Source organism: Gossypium hirsutum, chromosome A12 (assembly GCF_007990345.1).
Source record: "Gossypium hirsutum isolate 1008001.06 chromosome A12, Gossypium_hirsutum_v2.1, whole genome shotgun sequence".
NCBI lineage: Eukaryota > Viridiplantae > Streptophyta > Magnoliopsida > Malvales > Malvaceae > Gossypium > Gossypium hirsutum.
The window spans coordinates 3,769,629-3,790,336 of record NC_053435.1 but is presented as its reverse complement, the minus strand read 5'-3'; the positions used below and the strand labels follow the sequence as shown (position 1 = coordinate 3,790,336).

At 33.1% G+C, this 20,708-nt stretch overlaps 1 protein-coding gene and 1 pseudogene across 1 annotated transcript; one reads left to right on the top strand and one right to left on the bottom strand.

Moving 5' to 3' along the window:
* Nucleotides 1-1,574: 1,574 nt before the first annotated feature.
* Nucleotides 1,575-6,221, top strand: LOC107931722 (uncharacterized protein At4g06598). Its single transcript, XM_016863665.2, has 7 exons — nt 1,575-1,743; nt 3,125-3,853; nt 4,540-4,615; nt 4,722-4,848; nt 5,696-5,878; nt 5,978-6,027; nt 6,110-6,221. The coding sequence occupies exons 2-6, from the start codon at nt 3,144-3,146 to the stop codon at nt 5,980-5,982; spliced, it is 1,101 nt and encodes a 366-aa protein (XP_016719154.2). The 5' UTR covers nt 1,575-1,743; nt 3,125-3,143; the 3' UTR covers nt 5,983-6,027; nt 6,110-6,221.
* Nucleotides 6,222-8,638: 2,417 nt separating this feature from the next.
* LOC107921065 (COBRA-like protein 6) lies at nt 8,639-16,371 on the bottom strand (annotated as a pseudogene).
* Nucleotides 16,372-20,708: the final 4,337 nt, after the last annotated feature.

Here is a 20,708-nt window from a genome sequence, read left to right as displayed (position 1 = left end):
TATGTGGTGAAAGAACAAAGGAAAAAAACAAAAAAAATCAGATTCTCAAATATCTGATAATATTTGACCTATGTTGCAAAAAAATATTTGATTTTCACATATAAAAGATAAAGAGTAATATATGATAATATTCGAACATCAAGTCAATTGAATCTCAATAATTAAGTAATATTAATTTATATTCAAAATAAAGTATCACTTTACTTTTCTTAAAAATAAAATATTTAAATTATAATATTTGACGTTCACATATGTTCATTTTAATTAATTTATATTCTTTTACTATTATAAAATGTGATATGACAACTTTTAATTTTCAAGTTAAAATATTTCAAGAATAATAATAATAAATAATATATATTAATTTCATAATAATTGTATTTGAATATATTGTTTAATATATTATATTTACTAAATTAAATAGATTATTATTAAAAACATTTTTAATTTAAAAAATTAGCGTTAAAGTGCAAAATTGTTATCATATACAGGTGATTATTAAAACTTGTCATTATATTTTGTTTTCATTGATATTTGTCATTATAATTAAGCTTTGAATTTTATAAAATTTTGCCAACAACTTTAATTTTTAATTAAAATTTGCCCCTCTATATTAATTTTTATGATTTGTAAACATAATTTAATAAGAAAAATTCTTTCAAATATTATGTTTTAATAGTTAACAATAATTTAACTTATGAATATTAAAAAACAATAAATTAAATTAGAATTTTTATTTAATAAAATAAAATTTTGAAAAAAAAAATACATATATCAAAAGAAAAAAAGTTTATTTTTATAAAATAACAATTTTATTTAACTTTTATATTTGTTGAGTAATTTTCTGTGTCTCATTAAAGGGAAAATTCAGATATTTATACATATGATCACTGTTTACGGACTTGACCCCACTATTCATAGGATTGACATTCTGAGCAGGCCTCAGACATGTTGGACACGTGTACCGTTTTAGGTCGCCTGCTAGATCTCACAACCCTCTTATATGTGAACTCATTGGGTATATATGAACTGGGACTTGAACTCCAATTAGCTTGTGCAAGCTGATATCGCGAGCTCTTCTAGTTGTCCTTTCACTGTATGTCTCGGGTACATCCATCTGGTGGGGCTTAGTCGTGTCGCGAGTAGATGACCTGAACTTACCTAGATTTCAGGTTGGTGGTCATTAATATCGAACAATATTATATTAATTATCTTATTATTTTTAAATCAAATTATTTTAAATTAAAAATGAATAAAAAAATTCAATAAAAAATATAACTTTAGTAAAAAAAATTAATATAGAATTAATAAGTTGGAAGAATAATGAGTAATGACTGGTAAATTTCAATTTTGAGGCTAATTTAAAAATTAAATGGAAGCAGTGATATGACATTTTTAGTATTTATTTATTTATTTTTGCAGTATAGATAGCTCCTTATATCCTTGTCTAAAAATCATTCAAATCAAATAACGTTATTACGTCATTATTATATTTATTACAGGTTTGTGTTAATAATAAATTAATTTCGCATGCAATTCAAAATTATATCAAGACAACGTAGAGGCAGAAATAAAGAAAGAAAATAAAGACAGAAGAGAGGGCTTCATTCCATAAAACAGAAAGCACCCAAAAAAGCCGGAAAACAAGAAAAAGAAAATGAAAGAGAAAAAACCGTAAGAAATAGTTTGCCTCCGATTTAGAAACATTGCATTTCGAGATCTCAATTCTTCAATCCCCGACAGGTAAGCGTTTCACCTATAATTTCTTACTTATAATCTACAATTTTAACAAATAATAATAATCATCTTCGGTTTGTTTTTATTTTCATTTTTCTTTCCTTAGATTCCAAAACGAATATTTCTTCTTCTTTTTTTGTTGTTTTTATCAATTTTAATTGATTTTCATCTCTCACATTGTAACATTTCCTTTCAATGGATACCTAATCTTCAATTCTTTAGCTTTGTTGTTATTATTATTATTATTTTCTTTTTGTTTAATGGGCTGCGTTTCTGTTTTTGGATTTTTTCACTCTTCTATACCTTTGCTTAGCTCAGCTTAGGTTATGTTTTATTTGTTTATTGATTGAATTATTTAGAACACAAGTAGTGCCATAATCAGTTGCCTCAAAGTAAAAATAATGTCATAATCGTTGTTGTAAGTTAGTCTGCGTCTGCCAGTTTTGAGAGATTTAGCTTTGAATTTTTCCATTTTTGTCGAATAAATTGAAGTGTGTGATTTAAGGTAATGAGTTTTAGATTTTTTTGAAGGTTGTTTTGAGGATTGTCTTGATCTATTTCCTGTAAACGTGTTACCTGCGCCAATTTTATTGGAGAGGTTTGCATTTGGGGATTATATTCTTTTATGTTGTTTTCTGTTTGGTTCTGTAATTTTTCCACAGGCTGAGCCATGGGAATGTGGGGGTTTTATTCCTTGCTTACTGGTTTCCATTATTTGGTCTTTGCTACAGTGCCATGAGAGTTTTACTACATATGCAACAGTAAACATTTTTCTAGAAGATTTGAATATGATTACATCGAAAATGTGTTTCTGACAAGGGTGTTTGATGCAGATATGGCGATGTTCTTTTATGATTCAGTGTTTTCTAATAACATTTATGATGTTCTTTATGAGCCTTGTTTCAACAAAAACTAGCAAAATACTGATCATTAACAAAGATTTTGGACGATGATACAATTTTCTTCTTCTTCTTTTCTTTTTGGCTTTCTTTAACCTTTATTGTAAGATTTGGCAATGGCAAACACGGACAAAATTGATGTTATGTAATGCATGATTCACAAGCTTTTCTTTTTATTGTTTTCTTTGATTTTCCTTTTGGATTGTGAATATTTGCTATGATGGCTCCTTTTTTTTTTTTTATGTGTATGCTGTGTACCAGACATGGATGTTTTATGTTTAGGTCATTATCTGGTATATAACTATTATGAGCTGGATGCAGGATACAATCTATTGTTCCTTTGATTTTCTTTGTTGAATGGAGGGCTTGTTGTCTCTTGGTTTGTTAACTGAAAACATAACTGCTGCACTTTTCTTGGAATTTTGTGTTTGTCTTTAAGAATCATAATTGATCTATTGCTTTACCTTTCTCTTGTATGCTCTTTGCAGGAACTGTTTGTTCTTTGTCATGGCTAATAACATAAGAGATTCGATATGTGCTGGAAAGCATGCTTTACTTCCTCCAAAATGTCCCTTCCCTACAATCTCCCAACCGTTTACTGATTATGTCTCCAACAATGTAATTGGATTGGTTCAAAATTCTAGAGAGGGAAATACACACCACATGCACACTTCTTCTGAAAGCTTTCTGATAGAGGATCAACCCTCTTGGCTTGATGATCTCCTTAATGAGCCAGATATTACTCCTATGCGCAGAGGAGGTCATCGACGTTCATCGAGTGACTCTTTTGCATACATTGATGTATCAAATGCTCGTAACCTTGATTATGCAGCGCAAGAGGAGTACAGATATAAAAACATGATTTCTGCACCTTCTTGGGCATCTCTGGAATTTGATTATCACGGTAAAAAAGATGCTCGGCTTGCTGCTTTCTACAATGATGTGAACTTAGTAAAACAAAATAACAGGCCTTGGGATTCATCTTTGAATGCTGTGACTCATTCAAGTGGGCTTCCTTCTCATAGAGAAAACTCCATTCTTCAGGGTTCGGGATCATCAGGTGCTTTAAAAGAAGTAGAGAGTGCTCCATCAACAACAAGTAAAAAACAAGATTCTGCTGAATCTTCCCCTCTTGAGGCAAAAGCATATTTTGAGAAAAAAGATAATTCTTATGCTAAGTCTTCGTCATCTGACAGTGATACAAAACGTGCAAAGCAGTGAGTAGCCTATTTTATTGTTCCAGTTGTTGGGCTTATGTTACTATCATGGTGGAGTAACGCATGACAATTTCCTTGTTGCATGATTGTGTCTGCTTTTTCTTTTTCTTTTCTTTCCTTTTTCCCTCCTTATATTTTGTTTTCTGCATTTGTTTTGGACTGTTGTTAATATCTTTTAAGAGTTACATTTTATGAACTCAAGGAACATGGTTGCTCTTAATTTTGTTAATGTTGTTTGTAACTAATTACCTTTCCTTATAATGGCCAAATTGACAAGGGGCTTGTCAACTGATTTCCAATGGGATTTTGATGCTAGAATTAGGATCTGCAGGTTCATAGGGTGCATCCATTAGATGTTTCTTGTGGTTACGAATGGTCATACAGAGCATGAGGAGGTTACTGGTGCTTGACTTCACTCTGGATCACATATTTTTCCTGCATAGGCACACATCAATGCATGTTCATATGGTTTCTGTTTTATTAAAAGGAATTACATGCATGCATTGTCTCTTCAAAAGTTATTATTCTGGTGTGGCTGTTTAAGTGATATATCCTTTATTAATAACTAGTGACTCCATTTTTCTCCTGTGATTCTTGAAACTTTTATCAGTATAGATATTTGGTCATTATACCAACACCTGATATTGGTTGCAAATGTCACTGTGCTTTGCCGCCATCTATTGCAGGCAGTTTGCTCAACGCTCAAGGGTGCGTAAACTTCAGTACATAGCTGAGCTGGAAAGAAATGTTCAGGCTTTGCAGGCAAGAATTAGTTGAAACTTCAGTTTTTGATTGTTCACTTATTTTCAAATTGACTTGAAGTAATGAAACAGTTTGTCTTACAATGAAGTGTCAACTTTCTCAACAGGCAGAAGGATCTGAAGTTTCAGCTGAGCTTGAATTCCTCAACCAGCAGAATCTTATTCTTAACATGGAGAACAAAGCTCTTAAACAGCGTTTAGAGAGTTTAGCCCAGGAGCAGCTTATCAAACATCGTAAGTATCTAACCCCTGACCTCTAAGGCTATAATTATATGTTGTTTTTTTCTGCATTACATATTGCATGACGACCTTGCCCTCTCCCCCCCCCCTTCTCCCCTTGATTGTAATTATTGAGATAAATTGGCACTATGAGAGGTCTTAGTATCCATTTTAGTTTCCTTTTTTATCCCATAAATGGCTATAAGAGGAAAAGCAGTAGAAACTTTTACGAAAAGGGTTACTGGATAGTTGATTTGAGATAGCTTGAGAAATGGAAATTTATTCCTTCCTCTTCCCATTTAAATTGTGACCATATTACTCATACTCGGATATGAATGTTGGATACAGGTATGCATCTGAGACTGTTATGTCAATTTTACTTAGTTTCTATGTATTTGAAAGGTGCTTAGAGGGTCAAATTCCCGTACTTATGTTTGAAAGTGTGTTAGGCATGGTGCTAACAAGGGGTACTTAAAGACCAGAGTAACATAGAAATGTGTCATTTAATTTTTTTATGGTAACTTCTTTTTTTAAACTTTGACCTTTATTATTTTGAATACTTTAATTAACTATTTTTTTATAAAATATATATTTCAAAAACTACTTCATTAAAAGTTTTTAAATTGGATTTTTCTCCATATTTTTTCTCAATAATAAATAGGAAGAATAAGAGGCTTGGGGGCACAAGATCTTTTAACAATGATTTGGGGTTTTTTCCAGAAGCATGAATAGTTATGGAGAAAGGCCGATGCGTCCCAGAGGCAGTCATTGATCTGTCTTGTGATAAACAGTAATTATTTTAATTAACTAAAACAGAATGTCATTGAATGAAAACTAAATTATGCAAATCATTGTGTTCCAGTTGAGCATGAAGTATTGGAGAGGGAGATTGGTAGGCTTCGAGTCTTGTACCAGCAGCAGCAACAACAACATCAAAAGCAGAAGCCATCATCATCATCATCATCTAGCCATCGGCCATCCAGCAGTAGAGATCTTGATTCCCAATTTGCGAACCTCTCTCTGAAACACAAGGATTCCAATTCAGGTCATGACCCTCTACCCGCACCATTCTGCAATTAAATCTTTTAATTTATCCTTGCCGATGCCATTGCTGACCGAAATTTTGTTGTTTTGGTTGTTGCAGGCTAAAGCAAAGTTCATCCACTCTCTGACTGATCCTCTCTTTATTTCTTAGTCAGCTCTTTTTACCCTCTTTTATTATCTTCATGTGCAGCACCTGGTCATAATTGCCAGAGAATTGTCTTTTCTTTTTCAGACATACGATGCACCTGAGGTGGTAAACGTAAGAGCAGGTTCCATGTTTCACTTTTACTCCCTCAAGTATCTTGTCTGTTCATCAATGGTTATGATTGATTTAGATTTTTTTTTATGTGGTCCATCCATTTTCCCTTCATTTCTGAGTATCTACGTTAGTTTCAGAGATCTCTAGGATGTTTGGATGTGCATTATTCTATAATTTGCATAAATGATAGAGAAATATTTCCTGTAAAATGTTTCTAAATGAAAATCGAAATCCAGGTTTTCTTTCTGGGTTCCTTTGGTTTTGATTTGCTTGAATTTCTCCTTCAGCAATCTCAGAAGCTATAAACAATTCAAACTCTACCCATTAAAAAGAGCTTTTTTTTAAAAAAGAAAAAAGAAAAAGAAAAGAAAGAAAGAATGGACAGCAACGCAGTTTACAAAAATAAGGGAATAAAAAATTGATTGGAAAAGGATTAAATCATTTTTTGTGGTTTAAACTTGACAATTATTCTCAAATTATTGAGGTATGAATTTTTTTTGTCTAAGTTAGTCCCTATGCTTGGTACTTGTTCTAACAATGGGGCTTAAATTTTTTTTGATTAGGTTAGTTTCTGAACTTGGTAATTATTTTCACATTAAGATTTAATTTTTTTTGGTTCAAATGAATTCTTGATGTATTCTTGAAACCCTAAAGTTTAAAGTTTAATGTGGGAACAATTGTCATGTTTAGGTCCCAATATAAGAATAATTACTAAATTTAGGGATTAACTTGGACAAAAAAATTTCAAGTCTCAATGTGAGATAATTGCCTAAGTTAAACCTCAATAAGAGAATAATTACCAAGTGCAAGGATTAATTTAAAAAAAAAAGTTCAAATTCCAATATGAGAGTTGTCAAATTCAAGTTTCCAATTAATTAGGAAGAGAATGGATGGTGGCAAAGTTGCAATCGCAGAACGCCTAAAACGAGCAGACTGGCGACTGGGGGCTCCAGGATTTCATTCTGTTAAGATTTTTTGCAAGTAAATACGGGACAATAGATGAAGAATTGAACGGCAACAGATGAGGATAAAGGAGAGGGGCGGCCAATTAAAAGGAAGAGGCGAGTAGGGATGGCAATAGGATGGGTGGAGCGTACTTTTGCTCCTCTCAAGCACAATTAGATTTTTATAATTCCCGTCCTGATCTCGCTAGGACTTTGATTTTATTTAAAATTTGTGTTCTTTTCCAACCCCATCTCAAAATAACTCTTCATCCATTTTGATTTGTTTCGAATTTCTAAACAAATATATTAGTTTTTACAAAATTAAATATATATTATAAAATCTTATAAAATTTAGGAATTACAACTAATTATGTAAAATAAAGTAAAAATCTTAGCAAGCCCACAATGTGAATGTATAAAAGTATATAAAAATATTTAAATCTTATATAAAAAATCTAATAAGATTTTAGTTGAAAGGGTAAAATTAAAATTTTGAAGGTAAAGTTGAGTTTGACATTTTATTCTTACCGTGGTACTTGTGTTATTTTTTAGTTCAATATGATACTTGTTTTTGACAAAGGTTATACATTTGGAAGTTGATGATAAAAGTGTTAACTTTTTAGTGTTTAATTCAAGTTTTAAAGTTAACTAACTAATAATATTAACAATCAACTTTTATCAAGTCAAACTTAAAATTGGAATTAAATCACATCTATTAGATTGTATTTGACAAATTAAATGTAAAATAAAACAAATTCATAATTGGCACTAAATTTATTCTATTAACAAAATCATAAAAAAAATCAAACCTCATAATATTAATAATTAATTTTAATTAAATCAAACCCCTAAAACTTTAACAAGTAGCTGATTGGACCAAATATAATATGGATATCACGTTAGAAAAAGTGTCAAATTCAGACAACAAATGATATATTAAACCATTTCAATTTATATATACTAGATTATGACATACTAGGCGAAAGAAATAACCTATGTAAAAATATATTTATAAAAATATTATCTTAAAAGCTGATGGTTTGGGTGAGATAGTTGAGTTAAAAATTTAAATTTATTAATACCAACTTCCAAATCTCATCATAGTATTAATTTATTAAAAAATATGAAAATATTAATATTTGTTATTTTGTAAAAGTAAGGGACTTTTGATATTTTTAAAATTGAGTTAAGATAATATTAATATTCGTTATTTTGTAAAAACAAAAAAGTTTGATAACTTGAAACTGAATTAGGATCGAATTAAGAATGATATTATCTCAATCAAAAGCTTAATAAATAATATATACATAGTAGCTTATAAGATTATAATTTAATACATATTTTGGAAGTGCTATATATAGAATCAATGACCATCTTTTCTTTAATTATTTTTTTGGGGTGATGGGAAGAATATGAACATGAAAAAAATTACTTTCAACATCTTTAGACATTCTTCAAATATTCGAACTTCAAAAATGTGGTTATGAAAAAAAAGTGAAAAAGCAAAGAATTAGATATCCAAGTAACACTTTGTGGTAAATATATATATATTCACATTTCAACACGCAAATATAATTAGCAGCATAAACAAAGAAGAAAAGATTATAGATAGGGTGAAACTGGCAGCACGAGCAGTATTTTTAGGCAGCCTTGGGTAATCATCAGGAGGTGGCATCACACATTCATCACCATTAAACAAAATCCTCCTAGGGAAAACCCATCCTTCCCTGAAACTGAATATCCCTTCATCTTTGTGCAGCAACATCTCACTTTGCACATTTCCAACCTCACCTTCTTGTAACAGCATGTCATTGTAGTACTCAACCCCCCAAAACATGCCACTATCATCTGCACACATCCATAATTTAACTTATATGTCAGTGTTGCATATAAGAGTATGACTGATGATGAATGAGCTTATTATTATTATCTTACTGATATGTCCATATTGGTTAAGTGGGTGATAGTTGAAGCTGAAAACTTGTGTCAAGCTTTTGAGGTTAGGGTGCAATGCGACCAAGTTCCAGCCACTATAGTTCTTTAGGATATTCAGATTATTCACAGTGATCTTCACTCGCCAATATTCCCTGTAACTTTGTTTCACATGCCAATGGTCTTGTTGGGCACATATGCCGTGTGCATCTCACTATCGATGGCGGCTCTTGATTTGAGTCTTTTACTTGTTGCAATAGCGATGGTGTTTCGCCAAATCTGTTCAATAAACAAGCATCAATGATGGTGTTTCTTTAATAATCTTAATGCTGTGTAATAGATTATGAAAACAAATATTAAGAGAAATTAGGTAAAAGTACCATAGAGTCTGATGTAGGTGTGAGATTGCTTTTTGTGTCTCTACTCAAAAATAGGTAAATTAATCTTGTACATTAAATCAAAAAGTAAACCGGTCTTTTCTGTTAAAATTTTAATCCATTTCTACTGTTAAAAACCGGTATGGCTAATAGAATAACCAAACGATGACTCATTATGTGCCACATGTACCTCAAATCGATGTGCAGGGAATTAGTTTTTAACAGTAGAATTGGATGAAATTTTTAATAAAATGGTCAATTTACTCTTTCATCTAATTTATAAAGATTACTTTGCCCATTTTTTATTAGAAGGGGCAAAATGCAATCTTGCACCTAGTAGATATGCCTCCATTATACTTTTAGAAATTACTTTACACATTTTGACCCGGATAGTCCTTGGCAACTGCAGCTGCACTTGGGACAATGAACAATCGAGTCATTGTATGTTGAAGCTGATCTCCATGCAGTTGGTATGAAGCAAGTGCAGCTGGAAGCTGGCCATGCAAGCTCGTGACAAGCATGCAGCAACTTTGGTTTTGTGTTGCTGTTAGATTTGAACTAATATTTTGTTCATTTTGAAGTCTAGTTTGCTATAAGCTTTTTGATTGATGTAATTTGATGTTGATGGAGCTGTTAACCAGCTTTGTGTTAATGTATAAGTTAAGTTTTTGTTATTTGGAAAGCTTAGTGGAAGTAGGTGTATGTTTAGGTAGAAATTTGACTTGTTAGTTTTTTTTTTTATTTTGATATATGTAATGGCAATCTGCCTATGATGAATGTATGAAAAAATACAATTCTTTTTTCATCAATACTCTCAACTATTCTTCATGCTCCTTCTTTCTTTGCTTTAGTTCTGTTCTTGTTTTCCTTCCAATTTCTGCTCTTAAAGCTTGAACTTGAAGCATTTTTTCCTTCATTCTTTACCCGGGTATATTAGATTGCTGCTGGTGCTCTGTTTGCAACTCTTACTTTACCCGGTTAAAGTACACTCAAACTCCAACAATTGGTATCAAGAGCTTTCATCTTAGAGGACATGTTGTTGAAAATTAAATGGCTTCATCAGGCTTTTCTCCTGCTGCACCACCAGTCTTTAATGGTGAAGGGTTCCACATATGGCAGGTTAAGATGAGGACTTACCTGCAGGCCTTTGATCTGTGGGAAGTTGTTAACACAGACATCGAGCCAGCTCCACTGAGGGCCAACCCCACTGTGGCTCAGATTCGTCAGCATGCAGATGAGAGGACTAAAAGGCACAAGGCCATGTCCTGTATTCAGAACTGTGTTTCTGATGTGATCTTCACCAGGATCATGACCTGTGAGACCCCGAAGCAGGCTTGGGACAAGCTTAAGGAGGAGTTCCAAGGCACTGAAAGAACTAGGCAACAGCAGCTTCTAAATCTGAGAAGGGATTTCGAGAATCTGAAAATGAAAGAAGAGGAAACTGTCAAACAATATTCTGACAGGATAATGGCTGTTGTAAACAGTATAAGGCTCATTGGTGAACAGTTTGATGAAGTAAGGATAGTTGAGAAGGTTCTCTCTACTTTACCAGAGAGATATGAGGCAAAGATATCCTCATTAGAGGACTCGAGAGACTTGACAAGGATATCCCTGACTGAGCTTATCAATGCTCTTTATGCTCAGGAACAGAGAAGAGCCAGCAGGATCGATGAGCACCAGGAGGGTGCATTTCAAACCAAGAGCAAGCCTAGCTCGAGTAATGCTGCCTACAAAGGCAAGAAAAACTAGAGGGATAAATCCAAAGCTGATGCCTCAAAAAAATGGGACAGACCATGCAGACACTGCAAAAGGCCCGGTCATCCAGAGGCCAGATGTTGGTTCAGACCAGATGCCATATGTCAACATTGCAAGAAGAAGGGCCATGTTGAAAGAGTGCAAAAAAAAAGGCAGACCTGGCCAAAACCAACCTCAACACAAGAATGAAGAGGCTCGAGTAGCTGAACAAGGCAGTGACAGTGAAGAACAAGTGTTTGCAGTCTCATGTTTAGCTGCAAAATGCAAGGTTAAAAAAGGATGGCTCCTTGACAGTGGCTGCACCAACCATATGTCACCAGATGCAACTATCTTCAAAACTCTAGATAGAAGCTGTAAGACTAGAGTAAAAATTGGAGATGGACACTGTATTCAGGCAGAAGGCATAGGTGATGTGATAATATGCACTCCATCAGGTAACAAACTCATCCCAAATGTACTGTTTGTACCTGAAATTGATAGAAATTTGTTGAGCATAGCTCAGTTGCTGGAAAAAGGATATACTGTGGTCTTTAAAGGAAAGGAGTGCCAAATCAGTGACCAAAAAGGGTCCATACTTATGACAGTCACCATGAGTGACAAATGTTTTGAAGTTGACTAGTCAGGTGACTCACACACAGCCCATATAGCCTCAACAGAAAATACCAAGCTTTGGCATCAAAGACTTGGTCATGCCAACTTTAAATCAATTGCTCGAATGGTCAGTAAGGAAATGGTTGAAAACTTCACCAAGACAGTTCAGAATGAAGATGTTTGTGAAGTCTGTCAGATGGGAAAGCAAGCTAGGCTTCCATTTCCTACAAACACAGCCTGGAGAGCCTCAAAGAAACTTCAATTAGTGCACACAGATGTGTGTGGCCCTATGAAGTCCGAGTCACTCAATGGCAGCAGGTACTTCATTCTTTTCATTGATGATAGTACCAGATACTGCTGGATTTACTTCTTAAAGAATAAGACTGAAGTTGTTCAAGCCTTCCTGAAGTTTAAAACAGCAGCTGAGACAGAGACTGGCTGTAAACTAAAGTCCATAAGATCAGACAATGGGACAGAATATATTTCAGCTCAGTTTCAAGACATTTGTACAAGAGCTGGCATTAAACATCAACTAACAAATGTGTACACACCTCAGCAGAATGGGGTAAGTGAAAGAAAAAATAGAAGCCTACTTGATATGGCCAGATGCATGATATTTGAGAAGAACTTGCCCAAAAATTTATGGGCTGAGGTAGTAAATATTGCTGTTTATGTTCAAAACAGACTTCCAACCAAAGCTTTAGAGCAAAGGACTCTATTTGAGGCTTGGTTTGGATTCAAGCCATCATTGGCTCACTTAAGAATCTTTGGTTGCTTATGCTATTCACAAGTTCCAGCTGTTAAAAGAAGTAAGTTTGACAAAAGAGCACAAGCAGGCATCCTGGTAGGCTATAGCTCAGAGGAAAAGGGCTATAGGATCTTAGATCCTTCAACAAACAAAGTATTTGCAAGTAGAGATGTTGTGTTCAATGAGAGAGCAAGCTGGAATTGGGACAAGAATGAACCTGAAGCTATCTCTGAAGAACTTGTGGTTGATCAAACAGAGTCAGAAGAAAATAGTCCTAATATGGACTTTGATGATGTGCCAATCAGAGGTACCAGATCCTTGGCTGAAATTTATGAAAGGGCACATTTAGCCTTAGTAGAGCCAACCTGTTTTGAAGAGGCTGTGAAGCATGAAGGCTGGAAACAGGCAATGGCAGATGAAATTGCCATGATCGAGAAGAACCAGACTTGGAAGCTAGTTGAGAAGCCTGCTAACAGGAAGATTATTGGAGTAAAATGGGTCTATAAGGCCAAGCAGAATGCTGATGGAAGTCTGAATAAACTGAAGGCTGGTAAAAGGATTCAGTCAAAAATATGGACTGGATTACTTTGAAACATATGCTCATGTTGTCAGATTGGATACGATTAGGCTGATTGTTGGATTGGCTGCTCATATGCAGTGGAATGTCTATCAACTAGATGTGAAATCGGCCTTTCTAAATGGAATCCTTGAAAAGGAAATTTATGTCGAGAAACCAGAGGGATTTGAAGTACCTGGCAAGGAAGACTTGGTTTACAAACTAAGAAATGCCTTATATGGCCTAAAACAAGCACCCAGAGCATGGTATGCTAGAATTGACTCTTATCTGCTTAGTTTGAAGTTTGAGAGAAGTGCTAGTGAGCCAACGTTGTATGTCAAGAAGAATAAAACTGAAACTCATCTTGTGGTGTCATTGTATGTTGATGACCTATTGGTGACAGGAGGAGATGAAGTTGATTTGGCAGAATTTAAGACAAAGATGATGCAAATGTTCGAAATGACTGACCTGGGGCTGATGACATACTTCCTAGGAATGGAAGTAAGCCAGACACAAGAGGCATCTTCTTGAAACATGATCATTTGCCTTGAAGGTGTTGACAAAGTTTTCAATGCTGAACTGCAAGCCAACTCCTACACCTGTTGTAACTGGGTTGAAACTATCAAGCCATGAGGGTCATGAAGAAGTCTGTGAAACTGCCTACAGAAGCTTAATTGGTTGCCTCCTATACTTGACTGCAACGAAACCAGACATCATGTTTGCTGTAAGTCTACTTTCTAGATTCATGCACTGCTGCAATGTACAACATTTTCAAGCTGCAAAACAAGTACTGAGATACATTAAAGGTACTCTAAATCATGGTCTCTTGTTTAGCAAGGCTGCAGAACTTAGATTGAAAGGCTACACAGATAGTGACTGGGCTAGTTCTAAAGACGATATGAAGAGCACATCAGGGTATGCTTTCACATTGGGGTCAGGAATGATATGCTGGAGTTCCAAAAAATAGTCTCTGGTGGCTCAATCGACTGCTGAGGCCCAGTATGTAGCTGCTGCTAGTGCAGTAAACCAAGCTATTTGGCTGAGGAAAATCTTAGCTGATTTGAACTTATCTCAAGTAGAAGCAACAGAGATACTTTGTGACAACAAATCTGCTGTTGCAATTGCAAAGAACCCTGTCTTTCATGGTAGAACTAAGCACTTTGACATAAAGCTGCATGTAATAAGGGAGATGGAGCAAGCTTGTGAAATAAAGCTGGTTCATTGCAATTCGGAGGATCAAATTGCTGATATCTTGACCAAGGGTCTTGGTGTGTCGAGATTTAACAAGTTAAGAAAGCTCATGGGAGTTTGCAGCATGGAGCTCAAGGAGGAGTGTTGAAGCTGATCTCCATGCAGTTGGTATGAAGCAAGTGCAGCTGGAAGCTGGCCATGCAAGCTCTTGACAAGCATGCAGCAACCTTGGTTTTGTGTTGCTGTTAGATTTGAACTAATATTTTGTTCATTTTGAAGTCTAGTTTGCTATAAGCTTTTTGATTGATGTAATTTGATGTTGATGGAGCTGTTAACCAGCTTTGTGTTAATGTACAAGTTAAGTTTTTGTTATTTGGAAAGCTTAGTGGAAGTAGGTGTATGTTTAGGTAGAAATTTGACTTGTAAGTTTTTTTTTTATTTTGATATATGTAATGGCAATCTGCCTATGATGAATGTATGAAAAATACAATTCTTTTTTCATCAATACTCTCAACTATTCTTCATGCTCCTTCTTTCTTTGCTTTAGTTCTGTTCTTGTTTTCCTTCCAATTTCTGCTCTTAAAGCTTGAACTTGAAGCATTTTTTCCTTCATTCTTTACCCGGGTATATTACATTACTGCTGATGCTCTGTTTGCAACTCTTACTTTACCCGGTTAAAGTACACTCAAACTCCAACATTGTAGAATGCAGATAAGGAGACACAGCATTTTGGAGAAGTTGATGCCTGATATTGGGAGTAAATACACGTCACATTCCATGTCCCTGTAATAAATCCATGCATATAATTACTATACTATGAATCATGATGAATTATGATGAACAATGGTGGAAAGGCTTAGTGCAAAAAAATGTATAATTTCGGTACAAGTACTTACCAAGAGCTTGTGTCCAGCGGCGGCCACCATCTGAGCTATACTTACTTGGTGCAACCCGAACCGGTTTCGCACACGTGTAGCCTGAAACTTCGAGACTGAAATTTTGTGGCATATCGAAATCCGAATCAACGACACCTCCAGCTCCAATGTTCATTTGAAAACTGCAGCATACTTAGTAGGATCTTGAATCATGGATGATAACACACCTCCTTTGCAACAATTAGAAGTTTGAATGTTATAGGGAGCTCGAGGTAGAAGATCAACAATCAATGGCTTCTTCTCGCAACAATGAGGAAGTTGTCCTCCTTTGAACCTAAAGCAGTTTCTTTGCTCGGTCGCCTCGGCTTCCTGTATGCTCCATATCACCTCCTTGCCAAGCCATTCCCACCCCAGTTTCCAGCCGGGCAGCTCTATGTGGCGGTATAGTTGAAAGTTCAACAATGATACCTTCACCTGCAATTATGGTAGGCTTAAGAATCTTGAAATACTAAAACTAATTCCTTCACGTTTACATTTGCAATTCAGAGTGTTTCCAGCAATTGCCGGTAATGCAAATTGCAGACATAACTAGAATAAGGTGGTTTGAATAGGTGGTGGGGTGTGATGCCTTTAGATTATTTTTTGTCTTACATTACAGTATCATTACATAAATCTCACCCAACCACTATTTTTATACTAATTGCAATTAAACACACCCAACATTCAAACCCACCCTAAGCTTACTTCCTTCAAGTTTGCTCCAAATTCATTGCATATAATAATCAAAATATTTAAATCCATAAAAACAAGTTGAATATTTTCAAATCTGTGCAATTAATGGTAGAGTGAGCAGTGAACATGTACTGATTCCTGAACCAAAAAGCTGTATTCTTTTTTTAATTTCTTATAATTTTTTTGTTCATCACTTATGGCATCCAATAAAAACCCCTACTTATTGAGTGACGATAAAAGTGAATAAGGCAAAGGAATGGCTATCAAGAATTAGAAACTTACATCATTTGTATCAGAATTGGATTGCAAAAGATCCCATTTAATGGTTATGTTGCCTTTAGGATCCAAAGGATCATATCCATCTGCATGCATTTTAATCAAAATCATCTTCCCCAATCAAAATAGAACTTCAACAAAACTCAAAGAATAAAAAAACCAGGTTTATTTACATGAAGGTGAAACTGAGCAGAAGAAGAAGATGAGAATCAAGACCATATTTGCTGATCTTCCAAAAACAAAGTAAAAAGGGTCCATTTTCAAAATAAATTCGAACTGTGACTTGAGCAAAGGGTGCTTCTTTTGTGTGGTTGAATATAAAATGTATGAGCGGCAAAAACAAATAGAAAAGGAAAAACAAAGATTAGGGAAGTTTTGTTTGATTGCTTACCTTTAATCCTTAAGACAAATTAAGAAATAAAAATTGTAGAATTAATGAAATGAGAAGGGTCTTATTGGATTTGCGAGATTTGGAATTAATGAAAATTTTAATTTTCAAATTATGCTATCTAGATGAGATGATAAGATTTCCTCTAACTTAACTAATGAGGGTTCGATACTCGTTTATCTAATATTTAAAACCGAAGTGTTTTAAAAAATAAAAATAATCTTAAGTAGAGGGGCTAATTTTCTTGACAAACAGCAAAATAGTATTCTATTTGGGTCATATAAATCTATTATATGAAAATTATTTATATAAATATGTATTACAAAAATTATATCAATTATGATATTAAATAATTTATCAAATTAGTAGTATGAATCAAAATTATATCAATGGATAGCATTTATATTTATATGAAAAAAAATAATGTTGTTATAAAATACCCATAAACCCATAAGCTTAATAACGAAAGAACCAAAATAGCTTAAGAAGACCATAAAAAAATAGCTTCATGGAACAACTATAAAGGCTAATAGCAAGCACACAAAGAATTGAGCTACCACGGCTAATGGTAAGCATACAAAGGATTGACACCGGACAAAGGCGTTACACAAAAGATTGACATGGTCCGTCCACTATCCAGAGCAAACATACAAGGCGGAAGGAAGTAGTTAATCTAAAGGCACCTTTCATATGCTCATTCCATCAACTCTTTGAAAATTCTTTTGGTCCATAAACTGATTTAAGCATCAAAAGAGATAGAAGTACCAACTCCAACACCTTTTACTTCACCCTTTGATTTTGCAGATCATATCAAGTCCCTTTTGCTAACCCAAATTCATACAAACTCAAAGAAAACCTTAACATTTGGCGTCGTCTATGGGAATCTTTAAAAGGAAAGTCACAAATATTACCACAAAAACCACCCCTACACCAATTTCTGCACCCCCATATTCCCCATACATTCAACAGTCCGTTGTTAATATTTTGATGCGTCAAGTAAAACAATAAAATGAAATTTTAAGTTTCTTGGTAAAAAATTAAGCCTTTAAAAGTTAAAAAAAAATTTTGGAGCCCTTAAGAGTTGGTAAATTTTTTCTTTGACTTAAATTAAAAAAATTTGTTAAACCCCTAAAAAATAAAAAAATAATATTTTGAATTACTTTCAGCTTTGGGGCTCCAGATGACCCTAGATGTTCTTCCTCACGTTAACCCAAATATCATAACTTCAGAAGTCATGGGTTCTACCTCTATCAGAGCTTTCACAACACCATCTCTTCAGGTCCCACTTCGAGGTATTATCCGTACCCTACTCATATTCCTATTCCTTTCACTATTCTAGGGTTTTCTCAACCTCAACGATAGTCGTCACCCCAGCCTGTGGTAACCCTTTTCCCTTCAATATCTAGTATCACAAGAAACCCAAATATTGTCAACCAACCTTATTTCGTCCCAAACCTTTCGGCCTTCACAATCGATCCATTAGTTCCCAACCCAACGCCTATATTCGTTAGCTCCACCGCTAGCTTCTCTTACACACCACCAAACTATATCTTTGTCAATTTTGGTGGCTCAGACACCTCTGTTAATGAATAAATGGTGGAATAATAAGGAAATATCTTGAAAATGGAAGAGATTTTAGATTTTATTCTCTGGGTGCATGAAAAAGAGAGAGAGAGAGAAGTTTTTATAATATTTACTAGCATAAATTTTTTATGATAACAAACCATGATTTCATATCCAAAAATAATTCAAAACTAAGTTTGAACACATATTTAAGTTAAAATTTACTTGAAAATTTGGAGTTAGATTAGATTTTTTCTTTTGATTTTTAGGATTTGAAAAAATCTGATTTATCATTCTTTTATTGGAAAGAAATAAAGATGAGATGAAATCACAATTTTATAGAATCTTACTGAAAGAAAGTTATAATTTCTAGAAATTTCTTGAATATAAACAAAACTCTTTTGATTTTTCACTTCAATTTGAGCTTTAATCCAAGGGTCGTCGAACTTGATCTTAGATGGACGTGGGTTGCTTCAATTGTCGTGTTGACTTGTTCTTGAAACAAATTTGGACCTCATTTATTCAACTGAATTGGATTGAAAGGTGACCTTATTCAGAAACGACTTTTATCTCCCTCTCCATGGTTGAACTGGATTGGAAGACAACTTTTCTTTAGAATGAGTACGATATTCATCAAAATTTCTTAAAGTTCTTCGGCTTATTCAAAGAATTTTGTAGAAATCTTCTGAGCTTCTTGAACTTGTATGTGTGGAATAATTTGGGGTGACCCCATTTTACAGTGTCAATTGTTTGAATAAAAGAGTTTTAATAGAATTTAACTAGTTCCTTTTAATAGAATTTAACTAGTTTGTTTAATTGTTCTACAAGAATTTAGAGCCCTTTATTTATTATTTATCTATAACTAATTTAATTAATTAAAGATAAAATGATCATCTAATATTATCACTTAATTATTTTAATTTTAATTCTTGATCATATATTTTTTATTATTTATCTCTTAATTAATTTGAGAAAAATAATTATGGCATAGATTCAATGTCATCATTTCAACCATAGTAATTTCAGTTTTACCCTGATAACTTTGACTTGCCATGGCTCTTTGTAATTGGTCAGAAATTCTTTTCCTCTACACTGGTTTATAATTGGAAATCAACTATGGAAGGTTAAAGATGGATGTTGGATGTTGGAAGTGGAAGAGAGCATGGATATGTGGAGAAATTAATGAATAAATTAAGATAAATTGCTTAAAATATTATAATGTAACAATGTAAGTGTATAATTTGATGTATATTTGTAAAGATTAAATATGTGGATTTAGTTTTTATGATATTATTGATGGAAATATTGTGTTAAAAGTATGAAAATAATATCTATGGATGATATATGATTGAATTTATGTGGGTAATTCAAAATAAGTATGGTTGGTAAATTTGTGTATGAAAAATTAAAGTTGTGAATTTATATTTGATTTATTATTAATTCATGTGCTAGAATGATGGAGAAATTATTATTGTATGAAAAAGAATATACTATGGTTATTTGGAATAAAGAAACTTGGAATTTAAAGAATGTGAGAAATAATTAGTGATGAATTTAAATTGAAAATTTAAAAATCAAGTAAAGAATGATTTGAAGTCTATTAATTATATTATGTGGATTAGAAATGATTGATATATGTATAGAACTGAAAATTTAGTGAATAAAGTGTTCAATTCTGAAAAAATAAAAATAAAAATAAGGACTACATTGTAAAATCTGGAATTTTGGGAAAAGGGATTGTTTTGCATAATTGTGCAAAATGGGAATTAGGACTGATCGGGAAAACGTTGAAATACGATTTTAGGGATTGAATTGTAAATAATTGAAAATATGGAATTTTAGGAATTAAAACCTAAAAGAATCAAAAATTGAATTTCAGGGTTTTTTTGTAAAATATAGGGACTTTTTATTATTATTTTGAAACATTTAGGTATAAATATGGGCATAATAATTGTATACTTAATTCTATGAAATATTTGATAAATTTGTGATTTGTTATGATTTGTATGTGAGTTGGAATATTTGTTAAAGTTGTGTATATGAATTTGTGATGAATTAGTGAGAATAAATAAAATCAATTTTTAAATCTCAGATGATAGAAATATGTATCAATTTTGATATAAAAACACGAAATTGAATTTCAGATATTGGAATCGAGTTCAATAACAGTAAATTAAATGTCTGAATTTTATGCAAAGTTTTGAAAATTTTTAATGTGACAACACTTATTCGGATTGTTACAGAATCGGGTAAGGAATGTTATAATGGGAGTGTAATTAAGTTGTTAGATTTGTATGGCACAAGACCAAGCAACAACTAAGTCAAGAGCTTTATATGTATTATAGATAAATAGGCTTCGTTTGTCTCATTAAAAATAATTTCCAGAAAATGATTTTTAAAAAATAAATTGATTTCCTAAAAAAGTTGATATTTTCTGGTATTTGGATGCTTTTGCATAAAATATTTTCTGTGTTTGGCAATTTTTTTGAAATAATTTTCTAAATTTTTTTAGTGAAATAAACACAACATAAATATATTTGTTACAAAAGAATTATAATAGCATTTCCTTTTACCAACCAAAAATTTATTTTATAATTATTAATATTATACTTAATAATAAAATACCTAATTAAAACTTAATTTA

What these genes read in the sequence shown, in the direction of transcription:
- LOC107931722 (XM_016863665.2), top strand. Translation starts at nt 3,144, where the DNA reads ATGGCTAATAACATAAGAGATTCGATATGTGCTGGAAAGCATGCTTTA. An exon ending in GAAATGTTCAGGCTTTGCAG is followed by an intron (nt 4,616 to 4,721) that starts GCAAGAATTAGT and finishes CTTTCTCAACAG; the next exon opens with GCAGAAGGATCTGAAGTTTC. An exon ending in GGAGCAGCTTATCAAACATC is followed by an intron (nt 4,849 to 5,695) that starts GTAAGTATCTAA and finishes ATTGTGTTCCAG; the next exon opens with TTGAGCATGAAGTATTGGAG.